Source organism: Meles meles, chromosome 13 (genome assembly GCF_922984935.1).
Source record: "Meles meles chromosome 13, mMelMel3.1 paternal haplotype, whole genome shotgun sequence".
Lineage (NCBI taxonomy): Eukaryota > Metazoa > Chordata > Mammalia > Carnivora > Mustelidae > Meles > Meles meles.
In genome coordinates this window covers 35,628,024-35,645,113 of record NC_060078.1, presented here as the reverse complement: position 1 = coordinate 35,645,113, position 17,090 = coordinate 35,628,024, and the positions used below count along the sequence as shown (strand labels likewise).

The following is a 17,090-nucleotide window of genomic DNA, read 5'->3' as shown; positions in this document are numbered from 1 at the left end:
CTGGAGCTCCCCGGAAGGTGCCCTCACCGGAGGTACGCCAAATAGAGAATGCACCTTTTCTTCGGTAAACAAAGCTGTACCTAGGAATCATCCAGTGTCTCACGGACCCATATCCAACTCAGGCCAGAGTTCCAGAGACCATCTTCCTCCGCCCACGATCCAAGTCTTTCCCCCTCGGATCCATACATTTGTTACTACAATAATTTGAGACTTCATCAGAAAGGCCAATAGGCCGGCAAACTTTCAATAATTTAAGTGATTCCTTGTATATAAATATTTCATATCAGAAATCGATTTCCAAATGAAGTACACATGAAGAATGGCCACACGGAGTGGTGTCCAACTACCGCCTGTTGTTCCCAGATACGGGCGGCGTCTTGGTGCCTCTGAAAAACTCAGTTCCACACGAGGTCCTGCAGGATTCTGTCTATGCAATGCCTAGGTACAAGTAAAACGCCTGCCTCTAAGTCTCCTTTCGCGTCACAGCAGAAACAGAGCCAATGGAGTCTTCAGGATGAAGGGCGAAATCAAAGTCTTTGAAACAAGACTTTGTTTGCTAATAACCGGGGAGGATTGAGAAGTTTGAGAAAGGATGCCGGATCCTTAATGGTCCCGTCTGGAAAGCACTGAATTTTAGCCCTGGGTAACACAGGACTAAGATTTTAAGCATTCCCACCCTCAAAGAGCTCTCTGGTCACCTGGCCCCTCCCGTGTCATGAGGCAAAGAAAAAAACTCCTGTCTCTCCAAGTTGTGAGAAAACACAGGCCGTGATGATGCAACCCCAGGTCGCCAGACACGCACGTGTGCTCCCCGAGTGGCATGAACAGCGGTCACATTGGAAGGGGTGAACAAAGAACAGGGACGCACCGTGAACACCATTAACCAGGGCTCCAGGCAGCACAGATTCAAACCAATAGGCACTGAGGCCCCAACAAAAACTTTCCAGGCAGCCTCAGGAGTGCAACAGCCCAGGACCCTAGGGAACGCTGTGGTGTGGCAAAGAAGGAAAGGTGAGCAGTGGGGCCTCACTGAAGCCCCCCACCTTAACCTCTTCAACACTGGCCACTGCTTTCCACCTTTTCTTCCTTGGGTACCAAGAGGGGGAGATGTAACAAGACCAAGTAGGGGCTGAACCATGTAAAATATGCCCAATTCTTGTGCCAAGCCAGCAGCACAACATTGAGCAAATCAGCATGCATATATAACCGCCCTATGTACTATTCGGCAAAGAACCACCTCACTGATGGAGACTTAGAACACACCTGTGTACACACACACACACACACACACCCTGAAACTTTTTTACCAGAGCAATAAATAGCTGGGGGTAAAAAATACTAACTCCTCAAGCCTTACTGAAAGCCAAATCCTGTCTCGCTTTAGCTGGTGCATTCAGTTTGATGTAGCTAAATTAACAAAAATATTCCCTTGGCATTTAAATTATCTTTTTCTTTCCCTTTTCCTCCTTGTAAGCAGAGTGGGGGGTGACGCATAATAATTCAAAAGACAAAGCAACTTCAAAACAAAATCAGTTACTTGTAAACAATCCTTGTGGGGACTTTTTCTCCTGCTCTCCTCCCCCCCCCCCCAAGAAAAACAGCCCTGCCAGTTGTAATAGAAAGCCAAGTACAGATAAATCAATTAGCTTGCTAATTTCTCCCCTCTCATTTATTTAGCTCTGCACTGTATTTGTCGTAATTGACTACAATTATGTTAATTACTAACTCCAGTATAATTACTATATTTATTGTCATTGAGCATGCGATGTACCCACAGCAAAGCTGGCATTTGTCGGGCATCAAGAAAGCAAACTGTCGAGAGGTGATTCTCTCTGCAAACTGGCGGATGTGGCTTCAGCAAATCAAAGGGCAAAAGAGATTTCATGCAATGTTAGTTTGAAAGCACCGGTTCATTAAGGATATTAATTTTCTGATAACTACACATTTAAGCATGACACACTAGAGCAGGATCTACAGGATTTCGCAATTATTAATGCGTGACAGTTTCAAATGCTAAGTGAATCAATTAAACAGCAGCATTCACAATTTGAGAAGAGATAACTGCTTCATAACTACCTAAGACTACAATTTTCACATGACAAAAAAGAGCCATTGAGGCGCCTTCAAAACCTGACAGGTCAAGAAAGAAGTTTGAAACAAAAGCACCTTACAACCATCATCTCTCCTCTTTACTTGTCAGATCAACTTTGCTAGTGTCTCCCCAGAAACGGCATCACATGCCAGCTGCCACAAGGTGATTTTTCATGTCTTGTCAAAGAAATCTTTTATTCTATTTGCTCTGCATTAACATGTTACATTTATTGATCAAGGGCCTGTTCGGCAGCCACAGCAGGGCACTGAGCTCTCCATGCCTACGGGGCTTTGATGTCCCGGTGACATTCGAGCCCGAATAATGCACATACTAAATGGATTTAATGCAGAAATGTGTTTGGGCCTGACAGTTACATTAATAACAGCCCCTCACACTGATAAATATGCAATTGCTACTATTAAGAGTTACCCAATTATGGGGAAAATATTTCTCTACCTTATAAATAAATCCATCAAGCAAAAAAAGAAAAAAGAAAAAAAAAGTTTTAACAATGGTGCATTTTCTTAAAACACTTCTCCAGCTGCAGAAAACGGGGCATGTGGGGGTTAACACCCCCTCTCCGGGTCTCCCCTCCAATTGTTTTTAATAAGTCTTGCTTTATCTCAAGAATGGTTTGGGTTTTTTGTGTGTGTGTGTGTGTGTGTGTGTTTTTTTTAACCTCTTTTATTGGTCTTCCCTGCTCTACCCATCTCCTATTTTTTCAGAACCAGAGAAAAAGCAGACACTCAGGAGACTGAAAATCGGGTTCTGTATAAACTCAGAGAGGAGCTTTGGGGAGGTGATGCAAAGGTGGGGGGCACAGAGCTGATCTCTGTAATGATAGGCCTGGAGGAGGAGGGGTCTTTAGAGAGAGAGACCCTAAAAACCTGAACATATGTCTCTCTCCTTCATTTAAAACCTTAAGTGACCTTGTGCTGGGGCAGTGATGGGGGTGGGGGTGTGAAGAGGAAGAGAAAGCAGCTGGGAGAGCCCAGACCTTTTATTAGAAAAGTCTTGGCCAGGGAGAATTTGTAGTTATTATATCCCTACAATTAAACACAGACACCCAGCAAAAAGCATAATCGTTCCCCTTTCATCATAAAGAAGCAGAGAACAGCTGAAATGACCAACACTGCAGTCCCCGAGGAGACCAGAGGGAAGAGGGTTTTCAGATGGTGGGTGTGTGGATGCAAGTGAATACATGTGCAAGTACGGACCGGGACACACACAAACACACACCCTTCTTTTCTCTCCAGACTCAAACCTCATGCATGCAGCAGTGGGTCTCAGAGTCCCCATCCCAAAGTTGGGACGGAGAACCACAGCAACTGCCAAGCCACTTCCCATGAAAGTGGCCTTCATCTGAGCTGCACCTCATGGCCCAGGGTGGAGGGGTGGGCAAGAAGAGGAGGGACTGAGTTTCCTGGGAACGTCCCACCTCCAAGCCAGACCAGGTCTTACCATCAGGTCCTGTAAACCCAATGTCTCCGAACCAGGTTTTTGGAGAAACAGAAGAGAAAACCAACAGATTGGACACAGAAGCCAACAGGGTCCCCAGTTTGGAACTGCAGAATCCACTGTGACCCCACAATGGTGGCTTCCACAGGCTGCTCAGGAACTTTAAGGAAAAAAGGAAATCTTTTCCCTGCACAAGGAAATACAGGCTTGGAAAAGGCTGCCCATCTTCTCGCACACAAAAAAGCAACAACTTATATTTTAAGAAGCAGTTTGGAGTAGCTGTAGAGATGAAGTCGAACCCCCAGGGCCATTTAATCCCCCCTCTCCCATTCAACTATCAGAGTAGTCTGGGGCCAACTCCTTCCTCCGTCTAGGTCTCTGTTGCTTCATCTGTAAACTGTGGGTAGTAACAGTCACATTTTAAAATGCTGTTAGGAAGACTGAATACCACTTGACGTGTTCTGCTCAGCTCTGACAGATAGTAAGAGCTCCGTAATATTGGTTATTAAGACAATAAACGTGACTAGTGCCAGTCCTCTGATACCTTGTCTCTGGACTCCTTTGGAGAGTGAAGCCAGTCCCCCCCTTAATGCTTATTTGCAAAGTCGTTTTATTGTGGAACTCAAGAGAGTCACTCTACAACCTATCTGGGACAAGATTCAGAGGTCTTCCTCAAAAACCAAACGCTGTTAGCATGGGGAAGGGTTATTTTTGCCCGAGGCTGTCCCATGCCCTGCAAAGCGTCTCTGGCCTCAGCCACTAAATGCTAGTAGAACCCCTACCTCCATCATTGTGACAGAACTTTGTGGTTGAGAACTTGAAGGGCCAATGAGGACAAAGTCTGAAAGGGTGAAGCTTGCCCAATCTCTACCCCTTCCCCCAAAACACCATTCCTTCCAACTGCTACCCTGACAACATGGCAGGCAGCTTTGTCCACAGGATAGACGGCAGGGCAGATGGAGAAGGGAGAGCGGTGAGGCCCAAGTTCAAACAGCTCAGGGAGACAAACTTTACAAAGAAAGGGAAGTTAAACCCAAGGTCCTGAGCAGTAAAACGGTTGAGAAGGGAAATAAAAGGCAAACAAAGTGTAGGAATTTCTTATCCTAGAGACAAACACAGTAGGCAGTCTGGAGACACTGTTTATGAAAGTACTTTCTAAATCACACTGAAGTTACAGGGATCATCATCATCTATGAGAAAGCTGAACACCATGACAGCCCCGTGGACAACTCTCTCCAATCTTCCACCACTTCCCCAGCCGAGGCTTACCCACAGCGGCTCAAAACCCATTTTCCTGACCAGAGGGATATAAATCCAGGAAAGCAGGACACTCTTGGATGAGGAAGAGGGTGGTACTGTTTAATCCCTGATACCTGCTCCCTTAATGATCTTCCCTCCCTCGCTCCCATGCAAGGGAAGGCCAGTGATATTCTTGGAACGAAAAAGATGCTTTTTGTAATGTTGCCCAACTGAGAATACTCATTCTGACATACAAAGACCCTTGCCTCCTTGGAATTCATCAATGCCCTAGAACTATTTTGAAAATTCACTAACAGTTTACCTTTCTAAAGTCTATCTTTTCTACCGCCATCTCTACCCCTCAAGGTTTAGGGACATGAGCTCTGTGGTCATCTCCACCCCCCGATCAACATGCTCTCCAAGTAAGACCACTGCATTTGCATTTTAAAAACAAGTATGGACAAGGTTCCCAGCTGCAAAGAAATGATTTGATGAAGACCTATGTCAACAGAACATGCCCTTTGAACTGTTCTCCTGCAAGTCTGGGTGGGGAATTTTCTCTGACCCATTCCCACTGCACTACCAACAAAGGTATGCTCCTAACAGACAAAAATGAAAATACATAGAAGAGAACTGGGTTGAGCCTATGGAATGTCAAAGACAGTTGGAGAACTGAAGTAATTGGTTAGCATTGGCTAGGTTATGCTGCGTTAACAAACACATTAAACTCTTATATTGTTCTTATTTAAAACTGACGTCCAACATGGATAAGCCAAGGGTATTGCCCATTTACCGTCAGAACGCAGTGATTACAGCAGGTAGAAGGGTAATTGGCAAACTGTGCACTGGCTTTTCAAGTTTCTGCCAGTTGGTCACACCAAAGGATGCAACGATGTGCCAACATTCCATGTGCAGAAGGAGAGAAAATCCCGAATGTCCATCAGGAACCCCAATGACTACCACGGATTGAACTGGCCCCTGTGGAGGATTCAGCCTAGGCTTTCAGCCTCCCTAACAACATGTTTTAGCTCCAACTATAGCTATGCTCTTGAAGACCTACTATGTGCCACGTAATTTTTTAGGCACTTTCCACAGTCACACACTCCATTTCTACAATCAGCCTAAGGCCAGTTAAACAACTGGTGAGTGACAGGATTGCAAGCCAGGGGGTTTAACCACAAAGCCTTGGTTCCTTTTAATTCCCTGCCCATTTTCCCAATTTCGCAGCAAGTTACCAGGCGCAGTTTCATCTGGCACTTCCTATCAGACACAGCTGGTGGTGTGCCCATCCCTGGAGCCCTTACTGTGCACCTCCACTGTCCACCTCACTGCTTTTGTGGGGGTGAGGGTCACAGAGCCACCATTTCTTTAGAGCTCTCCTGCCTTTCACTTTCATCATCCTGGCCAAAGCCAGGGAAGCAACAAGCAAGCTCCTTTTTCTCAACAATCCCCCCATCGAGTACATTTATCAGAGTGATGCTCAATAAGATGCAAGTGCAAATAATCTGATTTTTAAAACATAAGATTCCTGGTGCCATAGATCAATTAAACCCTCTCCATTTTATTGCCGAATTGACACACATGTATTTATCACTGTTTGCCATGTTCAAGCGGCTCAGCAAGCAACCCACTCCAATCACTAGGGACTCAGGGCCCTTGGGGGGGTGGGATGGGCACACCCACACCTTCCCAATCCAGGGAAAAAGGAAAATTGAAGCTGGAGTAGCTCATTAACAAGCTCTTTGCCTTGAGCAGATCAAGCAACCAGCACTGGCCAAAGCATAGGAACTTTGTTGATCACAGTGGAAATAAAAAACAAAAACCTCAAAAACAAGTTCAAGGAAGAGTTTGGGACAACAGGTTCTCAAATAGTCTCAGCAGCAGAAATCGGTAGGTAGAACCTCTCGAGGGCAATCTGGCATCTTTATCAGACCCCTCTGACAATTCTGTCTCTAGGAATTTGTCCCAAGAAACTAATCAGAGTCCTATTCATGAGTATTACAAGAATATTTATAACGTATTTTTAACAGTAAAAATCTGGAAACAATCTAAACGTCCAACACTAAGAAATAAGAAACCATTAAAAACTGTAATGTAGTATTTACTGATAGGAAAATGCTTCCAACACAATGTGAGCAACAGCACATTTTTAAATATTTGGCATTATAAGAGACTGGAAGACAATAAAGTGTCAGCAGTGGTGATTTCTAGTGGTAAGATTATCAGTGACTCGAAGAAAGAACGTTTCCTTATACTTTGAGTTTAACATTTCTATGTTGATCATGTTTCTATTTTTTAAAAAATCTTCAAAAAATAAGATCTCAGTACAATTTCATGCAGATGCAGACACCGGACTCGTGATCATTAATGCATTAAAATTCAAGGAGCAACATTCCTCCTCCTAGGCATAACCTGATGAGCTCCCTAAAGCCTCTATCCCCCATTCCAGTGTGGATGGCAATCACCTGTCCCTGGGAATCATGTCCAGGAAGGAGCTGTACACTGAAAGGGCAGAGGAGAGAATGTGTGTCTTTTAAGGCAGCCAGAAGTTTCATTCGGACCTGTTTTCCTGCTTCGATTTTCAACTTGCAACCTGACAGGGCACACACCAGCTCCAGAGACTTTCATTTCCCCAGGACAGAGTCCCAGAAACGGTACAGCTCGAATTTCCACCACCTTCTGCAGAGACAGGTCATCAGTTTACTATCGACAGATCCAAAAGCAGCAGAAGATTCACAAGAATTAACGCAGGAGAGAAGGCAGACATGTAACAGCATAAAATTTTCTATGTACAGGGACTTAAAACCAAAGTTTAGGGCTTATAAATCCCTAAACATCCTTCCCTCCAGCATGAACAGTGGCCATAGGAAGAGTCAGCAGAACCATTACTTTTATCAGTGAGATTAACAATGTTGATGGTGTATGGTTATGAATTTATGGTAAGACAACAGAGAAGGATGTTCCTAATCTGAGTGGTTAACTGACGACTGGTGCCTCCCTTTTAACTACTACATTGGCAAGAAGGAATACAATATGGTCACTTAAGACATTCATATTGTAGTATATGCACAAAATAACTCTGGAACTACCCAATGTTGAGTAACAGCAGGGCAGAGGAGAACTGGGAGGCTAAAAATAATCTACATGTAAAGAAGGTTTTCCTCCTCTTTGCATGTTTGTTCCCCCTAAAGTCTACGCCATGTGCACACCCCTCCCTTGCTCATCCCTGCCCCCATCCAGCTATAACCCAGGGTGGAGATCACACACTGAAAGGAACAGGCCCCTGACCAGATAGGACAGCACCTCAAACTCAACACTACAGAAATGTTCTCCTCTCAACAAAGGAGAATTAAATTCACAACTCCCCTCACTCAAAATCTGTTTTCCTAACCTTCCTTTCACTCAATTGCCCTGCTTCTAGAACCTGTCCTTTCTCATGATAAATCCTTATATATCGAGCCCCTTCTCACCACTGACTCTGCTCATTTCTCTCCCTCCCTCTCTTTCTTCTTCTTCTTCTCTCTCTCTCTCACACACACACACACACACACACTCACCCCTCCCAGGGTCCAGCCCCTTCTCTGTTAAAGGGAAGCAGGGCCTCTGAGTTTGACAAAGACAGCTCTGTTTCTTCAGACCTGACAACTCAGTCCCATGACCTGTCCCCGCTGACACACTCCCTCATGGGGCCCAGCCTCCTCCAACCCACATCCGGGCTCCCACCAGCAAGGCAGCCACAGCCTGAGCCTCAATGCCCCAAGCTTCTGGAAGCCAGTCACACAGAAAGAGTTCCTTCCCATGACCAGGCAAAGAAACCCTTTCCATGAGTCTGCACTGGGGAACTTCTTAAGGGACACACATGTCCCAGGCACTATCCAGTCTAGGCTGTGTACTTTTGTCCTATCCTATCCTTTTGTCCTATCCTCAGACCAATGGCCCTCCTTAACTTCTTTAGAGTCAGCATTTCTTTGTTTGGCATCCTCTCAACACTACACATCAGTTTGACTTTTCAGTTTCCCTATCTCCCCAGAAGGATACCAACCTCTGTTCCCACATACTCAGTGACCACTCTCTTTCTACATAACCCTCAGGACATCCCTTCCCTAAAGACCATGCATCTCCGTAAGGGCCAGCCCAAAAAGCTCTGTCAGCTTAAAGTCCCCTCTACCTGCTGGTGACTTCACGCCCTGCGTTTTGTCCATTTTCTCTCAAACTGTTATTTCCCAAGTGTCCTGACTCAGAGGCTGGGAAAGAAAAGACCAAGTCATGGAAACACAAAAATGCCTGAGCCCTGGAATGGGATTCCATCTCGTCTCTCCTTCTACCCCAAGACAATTTGTTCCTTTTGGAGGACAGCACAGTTCTCAAGGGAGCACTTAGAAGAAAAGCCCTACATGGAACCAGCTTATTAGGAAAACCACCACCCTGACCCCTGCTTATGTATCCCACTGTTATCTGCTTTCCAAGTACCTCCTACTTCCCTCTTCCAAGCCCTCAAACCAGTCGCAATGAGTAACTTCTATGAAGAAACACAATCACTGTCTATTTTCCAGTGGAATAAGATCACACTTAACTTCTGCCAAGATTGGAACAGTTGTTAGAGTTCGCCTCCCTCCTGCCCCATGCCAACAGTGTCTGAATGGCTTCAAAATACCATCTGAGAGAAATCATCACAAAATATTTAAGGTTCCAATTCATTAAAAAAAAAAAATCAAAAGAAGAAAACACACACATATATGCACCTTACCTGTTATTCAGCAAATCTCTGGGAGATGGGGTTATCCTGAAAAGCATTCCTAAATGCCCCCAAATGCCCCTGTTGGTTCCATCTCATTCCTTCCCCAAGAGCGTTCTAACTTGTCTGCATGGTCATCCGTGACAAAGGTAAAGAACAAAGTAACATTACAATGGTCCCCCTTGTAGGACCTTGGAGGAGACGGAGGATGTCCATGCTCACAGCTTTTTCAGCGGCACAAAGAGGCTAGCCAAAGATTCATCTGAAATAAAGGCCCACTTTTGGGGTGTGATTTCACATGTCTCAGAGCCCCCACACCCTACGCGGAACTGGATGGTGATTTTCACCCATGGGCCATGACCAGAGGACTGGGCCTCCCTGGCCTGGTCTGCATCTTGTGAAGGGTACATACCTCAGAAGGTTAAAGCTCAGATCGAGCCTCTTTGCGAAATGTCCACAGTCCCTTCCAAGGTGCTCTGGAATTTCTCTGCAGTCCTGGCCTATGTAGGACACCTGGAAATTAAATGTAACAAACAACGTGGCAATCGGAAATGGCCCAGCTGCTCCCAACCCTGAGTCATTGATCCGAAGATTGCTTCCGCAACTTTGAACCAACGCGCTCCTCACACACACAAAAAAGCCCCATTTGTGACTGTTTTCCTGATCAAATCAGCTTTGGGGGCTTCAGGGACTCTGCCAAGAGTTCCCCTTTCCTGGTACCCTTAGCATGATGGAGACTAATCCCAGCACAATGGAAATTGGACTAAAATTGGCCAGATTCAGGTGTCCAGAAAAGGCCCCACATCAGAGCATGCTGATATAAACACAGCAATCAGCCTCTCGCTCAAGGGCCTTTCCAACAGCTGCCCCTCTGGCTTTCCTCCTCCCTCTCCTCCTCTGTCCCCCTCCCCACCCCCCAAATACCCTGTTATGCACATTACCTCATAAAAGACACAGCAGATGCACTTACCAGCATTCAACCTGCAGGGTGCTGGAACAAATAGGGTTGGACAAGAAAACCTCCCCAGACCGCCAATCCCATCCTATTACTACTCCATATAAAACATCCCCCGCACTCTGTACAAAGCTGATTTGAAGGCGGCAGGGAAACGAAGGGTGGCCACAGCTTCCAAGAAGAGTCTCCAGGGAGCCTTTTGCAACCAACCCCACTCGGGTTGCAGAGCTGTTCCCTTAGGCCTTTCTTTACTTATTTTATCATCATTATTAACCTAGTGTATGTCCAAATATTAAGAAGCTGAATTGAAATTTGATGCCAGAATTTGACTGTAGGAAGGTCAGAGGGCTTTCTCACATCTCCAACCACTCAATCTTTGAAAAACATTTTTTACACAGAGTTGCCAATTCAACCACAGGGCACTAATTCCAAAATCCATAAAACAAACCCATGGGTGACAGTTGGCCAGTGGATCAAAATATAGGATACTTCCCTAAAGGACTCCCTACCCCAGCCGCCAGGTAGAAATTTGGGCCTATTACACGACTACAGTCTTGATCCTTCCTCCCCTGCCCCCCAAATGCATCTCCTCCTACACATACAGCTAAGAATGTCTTGGAATAAGTAAAAGATTCCCCCAGGGGTTATGCTTCCCAGTGGGGAACAAGAATATGGTGGCCATATGGAACTCAAGATATATTAGGTTGAAATTATGATTACTAATATTCAATCCTAAAACTACAGAAATAGCACTTTCATAGGACTCAGCCTTATTTAAAAAAAAAAAAATCACACTGTACCTTCCTACACTCAATTTCAAGTCTGCTCCCAGCCCTGTCCTATCCAATGGGCACAGTACAGTATCCTGTACTCATGCCCTCAGTAACTTCATTTCTTGAGGAGAGAAAGTTTGGGAGAAAGGACAGAAAAATAGCAGATTCCAATAAAACAAGTTGGACTCCGGAAGACACAGACTAAAAAATAAAGGTCTCTAAGTTCAATCTAGCCACCTCCATTTGCTACATGGGACCCGTCCTTCCTCAGAACTCCTTGGGTAACAAACTTCTGCTTCCAAACACAGATGGAAATCATACAGCGAGAAGAGACTGGGGATGTAAGGCCCCAATCAATCTAGGGACTTCAATTCCCCTGAGGAGGCCCACTCGATCAGCAGCCATTTCTGTAGTAGAATATCACAGGGACCCTGCGGGCCCATGGAAATCACCAGAAAACCCATCCCTTTCACCACATCATGCACCCCATCTCATAGGTATCGTTATTCAAGATCTCCGTGGTATATACAGCATAGAGGCCGAGGTTTAGATGTAGAAACTGAGCTCTGTCCTTATAGACTCACCAAGGACTCCATCTCGTAGGGACTCCGTTTCTTGAAACCCCTCATGTTTTTACAAAGAAACTAAGACTTCGGCGGCAGCATACCCACTGTAATACAGCTTCATAATGATAAAGTCCTGCACCAGGACTAGGAACTTCCAACTTGGGCACCATGGAGTTCTTACGAATCCATACATGGATGTGGATTTTCTTGATCAATAAACACCAGTGGTCCATCTATCATCATGTTTTGGCTTCAAAAATGCATCTTCCTGGCTAAAAGATTATAAACTACCTCATGATACAGGATGTTGAGAGCCCCAGAGGAGCGTTAGAACCCAGGTAGAGAGGGAGATTTGCTCCCCCTTTTCTTCTGTAGCATTCATTCCCTTTCAGAGGCAAAAGGAGCACTAACCCTAACCTTACCACCATGAAGCCTGCAGATCATTCACATGCCCAATGGGACTTATCAGCTTGCTTTATTACAACAGCTTAACAGAACATCCCAGGAAAACTCAAGCACAACTCTTTTCCACAGTGGAGACCAAGTCTCTAACATTTGGGATGAAAGCCAACCTGATAAGCCATCTACACGCTTGGACACCCCACCCCCACCAACCTGAGGCTAAAGTGGGGCATTTAGAGAAGTGAGTTGGGCTGGCCACATTTAAGGGTGCAAATCAGTGGGACAAGGCTTCAAAGGAGCTAGCAGCCACTGCCAGGCACTGCAACCAACAACTCACAATGAGAAGAAGGTCCTATTTAGCAAGTGCTCCTGAGTGGAAGACGTTACTTCTCAGGGTATCAGGAAGCTTCTTGGAGCAGAGGCCCACCTACTGTAACAAGGCCGAAAGAGCCAGACCAGAAAGAGTTTGCTACTTGAGCAAATAAGGGAAATCGAGATTAAGAGACCCTAAATGCCACAGAAGCAAGAGCACATCCAGAACAAGAGCCATTGCCTTTAGTGAGTTACTTTTAGACTGAAGAACCAAGTTTTGTACTTTTCATTTGCCTATCTTAGGTCTCTGGTATCGCAAGACTTCTACCTTGTGTGGAATGGTACCAGAAAGGGACACCATTACTGGGGAAATGAAAACTAATGAAGATTCCCCTGCCCTGCCTCCACCCAGCCATAGAGGGATACCAGAGAGAAAATAAGAAGGTCTGTGCGAAATCCCCACCCATACACATACCCAGCACCCCTGAGCAGAAGCCACAGGGAATTACCCAACTGCAGCGGGCTACAGATTTCTGTTTGCAGTTGAAGACAGTCTGGGCCTCTGGACATCTCTAAGCATGGTAGAAGTGTTAGTCGACTGTGTATGAAGACGATTATTTTCTGATAATAATCAGCCCAGGAGTAGAAGATCCTGGATTTTAGATGTGCGGTAGTGAAAGCTCTGTCAGAACAGAAACTGTCCCTGGACTGCTACCTCCTAGCTGTGTTATCCCGGATGGGTCACAATCTCACAGAGCTGGTCTAATCTTCTGTAAACTAGTCTAACACTAACCGCATCCCAAAGGTGTGACGAATAAGGGAACTAGCATTTATTAAATGCCTATCACCTGGCTGTTAGCTAGTCAATCCTCATGAAATAGCCCAGTGAGTCATAGATCCTCAACTCACTTAGAGCAATGACAAGTGTTCATAGCCCTGTCCTCAGCACCTAGTGGTCACTCAGTAAATAGGTGAATCAGACCAACACCTTTAAGAAAGGATTTGTTATTCTCCTGTCTTGGGAACAAGATTTCAGGGTCCGAATTCCAAGTTTGCATTTAGATCTACAATTGTATCAATGCCACTACGTGGTCATACACTGAAAAAGAAGATTAAAGACTTTATGCTGATATAAATGTTGCGTTCAAGCCAAGAGAAGGCCCAATGAAGTCAGATTCATGTTGAATAAAAGGATTTTACAGAGAAGAGTGAAGGGAGGGCTGATAGAAGCCCGTGGAACTCCTAAAACCCGGGGCAACAGCAGTCAGCCCACAGTGGTGTTGAAAGCAATGACCAGGGGGCGCCTGGGTGGCTCAGTGGGTTAAAGCCTCTGCCTTTCGCTCAGGTCATGATCCCAGGGTCCTGGGATCGAGCCCCGCATCGGGCTCTCTGCTTGGCAGGGAGCCTGCTTCCTCCTCTCTCTCTCTCTGCCTGCCTCTCTCCCTAATTGTGATCTCTATCTGTCAAATAAATAAAATAAAATCTTGAAAGCAATGACCTAATTTCAACAAAACATCATCCATCTCATTCAATTGTTTCAGTGGTGGTATGTTTGGTTTTTTGTTTTGGTTTTGTTTTTGTTTTCTATGCCCTCAAACCATCTCTTTATTTGGGGGATAGGTCTCTATGAACTTAGAAAAAGTTCTGTCTGGTTGTATGTTTGTATATTTAGGCAACATTGCAATAAGAACAGTATCAATACTATGGGCTCATGGGAAGGCTTTTTTTTTTTCTTTTTAAGAAGTCTCTACCAAAATTTAAGAAGTACCATGTGACACACATTCCAGGAACTACTTCTTGTTATGGCTGTCCCTAGAAACTAAAAGGGGAGAACGCTAAAAACAAAGCAAAAAAGCCCACACCTAAACCCCCGGCTGCCGCTCAGACCCACTGGCCTAGGAGGGTCCAGACCTGGGAGACTTAACACCCCAGCAGCATTTGCTCAGCCTGTCTTCTCAGCTCCTCCCCAGCAGCTCCATCTGCTTAGAACAGTCCCCTAACGCTCAAAATGCCTCACCAACAGGTTAATCATTGCCTTTGAGCCCTTTGGAGTAAGCTAAAAGCAGGGGGTGCCGGAAAATAATCAAGTTAGGGAAACAGGGGCAGAGAGAAAGGAGGCACAGGCAAGTTCTTACCCCTCCCGTCAAGTGCTCCAAGTTATTAGAAGCTTCACCCAAAGAATGCTGGGTCTAAAATGCAGAGACCTAGGGTCTGCGGGGAAGGGGACATTCTTGGGCAGAGGCCCTCTCCTCCAACTCCTCCTAGGCGGACATGTTAACTCCCAAAAGCCTTTTTCCCTGCCATCTAAGTAAGACCCATCATTTTTAACCTTTCCCACAGGCTGGTACCTCCCTGGCCTTCTCACTTCCAAACTCTGAGAATGTGGAAACATTTGCCCAAAGTCATCTCAAAAACCTAACTGTGCCTGACACTATCTGCCTTAGGCAATCCAAGAGGTGAGCTTCAAAACCTCAGAACTATTTCTCTAGGGCATGCAAGGAAAGGCGGGAGGAAGGCTGGCTTAATCAGAGGTTAAAAAGAGAGACCTGACTTTTCCAGAAGGTAAAAGGCCCCTGGGCCCAGCATCCCTCCAGCAATGACTGAGAACACCTGAGGCTCCACTACAGGGCTGAAAGCAAGCGAGGCTAGGCGTCTGTCACCCCGAGTTGAAACTGGAATGTTGTCATTCCTCAGACACCAGTTCCAGAAGTCAGGTGTGGAATGAGCGCTTGCCATTTGTGACAATATGGAGGGAACTGGGGGTTATTGGGCTTCGTGAAACAAGTTAGAGAAAGACAAATACCACAGGAGTTCACTTACACGTGGAATCTAAAAAATGAACAACACACAAAAACAGACTCAAATACAAGAGAACAAATTGGTGGTCGCCAGAGGAGGGGGAGGGTGGGAGGATAGGCAAATAGTGAAAGGGATTAAGAGGCACAAACTGTTATGAAATAAGTCCCGGGGATGAGAAGTACAGCATTAGGAATATAGTCAGTAACATTGTAATAACGTTGCACGGTGACAGAGGCTAACTACCCTTGTGGTGAGCCAAGTGTAATGCACTGAATTGTCAAATTACTATGTTGCACACCTGAAACTAACATAACATGGTATGTCAACCCTATAATAAACTAAGAAGAGAAATCACATGCCAAAATAAAACTGGGGGACTTTAGCCTTCTATCTGCCTTGAATAAGGGGCCTAGTTTTGGGATCCAGAGGCAATCTGCAGTGAGGACCCCAAACCTAGAGAGCCTGTCGGAATGCACTATGATTTTCATGGTCTTTAGCGGGAACTAGGCACTTTTGCCATCACGGGCACCTTAAAAAATAAAGAAACCACACACACACACACACACACACACCCCTAATGTTTATATTTTACAACTTCATTAGTACAAGGACGCATATATTAAAATGGTCTCTTTGACCAAAGTTATTTTCTTCTGATTATTAAATTACACGTTTTAAGAGCCCCCAAAAGTACCATCAGCTGTGGGCACGGTCCTCTGCCTGATGGAGAAATCAGCGCTGCCGGCCTTAGCAGTGAGTATTAGGGACAGAGAATGTGGAGGGGACCTTGTCGACCTAGGGGGTCTTGCCCTCTTCTCCCACAGCCAGGGGAGGGGATGGTGCCCTCACCAAACTAGGGCGGGCCTGGGCTCCTGAAAGAGTCGTCAGCTGGAGACGCGGCCCGCCTGCGGTGGGGCAAGGGGCCCTTTCCAACCTCGGGGTGGCCCCTTGCCCCAGCACTCCCTCCCCACAGCGACTGCCCCACGCGAGGGCGGGGTTCGTCCTGGCGGACTTACTTGAGTTCCACTGACCACGAGCCCAGCCATGACGACTGGGCGGACGCGCGGCGCGGAGCACGGAGTGCAGGCGCGGAGCCGCGAGAGCCGAGCACCGAGCGCAGCGCGGCGGCGGGCAGTACGGCCCAGCGCACAGTTCCGCACTTAAATAGTCAGCTGACCCGGCGGAAGCCCGAGGCGCGGGCCGGGTGCTGGAACTTGGGCTCTGCTGCGCTCCCGGCCTCTTGCCCTCGGCAGGCCCTTGAGCCGGTGAACATAGGCACGCCCCCCGCCACGCGCCGCCGGAGGTGGCCCCCAGCGCCCCGCGCTCCTACGGAATGGCCTGACCCCTTGACTTCTCCCATAGCCCCCGGGGCACCCCAGGAACTCATTGCCCCCCTGGGGGCCCAGGGGACCAAGAATAGCATCCCCCCAAAACTCCAAGCCCAGAACTCTACTCCTTTAGTCTAATCGGGGGTGGGCTAGGGAAGGAGGGCTTCGCATGAGGGGCGGGGGGGCCCATCTGAGTCGTTAGTTAGCCGGGGACATGGAGAGCGGGCATTTCCTATATTTCACAATCCGGATTACATAACTGTCCTCAACTGCTGGGAGGAGAGGTGTTGGCCTGACTCCCCTCCCCAACTTTGGAAAGGGGGATAGAGGGGAAGGGGGAAAATGGAGAGGTTGGAAAGATACCGGGTGGGGCGGAGTTTCCATTTGTAGTGGGAGGAAGAGGAAATTGAATTTCTTTACAACAAAATGCT

General features: G+C 46.5%; 1 protein-coding gene across 2 annotated transcripts in view; it reads right to left on the bottom strand.

The window, feature by feature from the left end:
• LRMDA (leucine rich melanocyte differentiation associated) overlaps positions 1–16,510 on the bottom strand; it is a 1,053,965-nt gene extending 1,037,455 nt beyond the window's left edge. Inside the window, exons 1-2 of one of the 2 annotated variants that reach the window (XM_046026161.1) lie at positions 16,348–16,510; positions 9,937–10,037 (exon numbers count right to left, since the gene is read on the bottom strand). In XM_046026161.1, the coding sequence (XP_045882117.1) occupies positions 9,937–10,037; positions 16,348–16,377 (131 nt within the window). In that variant the 5' untranslated portion in view covers positions 16,378–16,510. Of the gene's footprint in view, positions 1–9,936; positions 10,038–16,347 lie in introns of those variants that run through there. The other variant, XM_046026162.1, reaches the window with a different exon arrangement.
• Between the last annotated feature and the right edge of the window lie 580 nt (positions 16,511–17,090).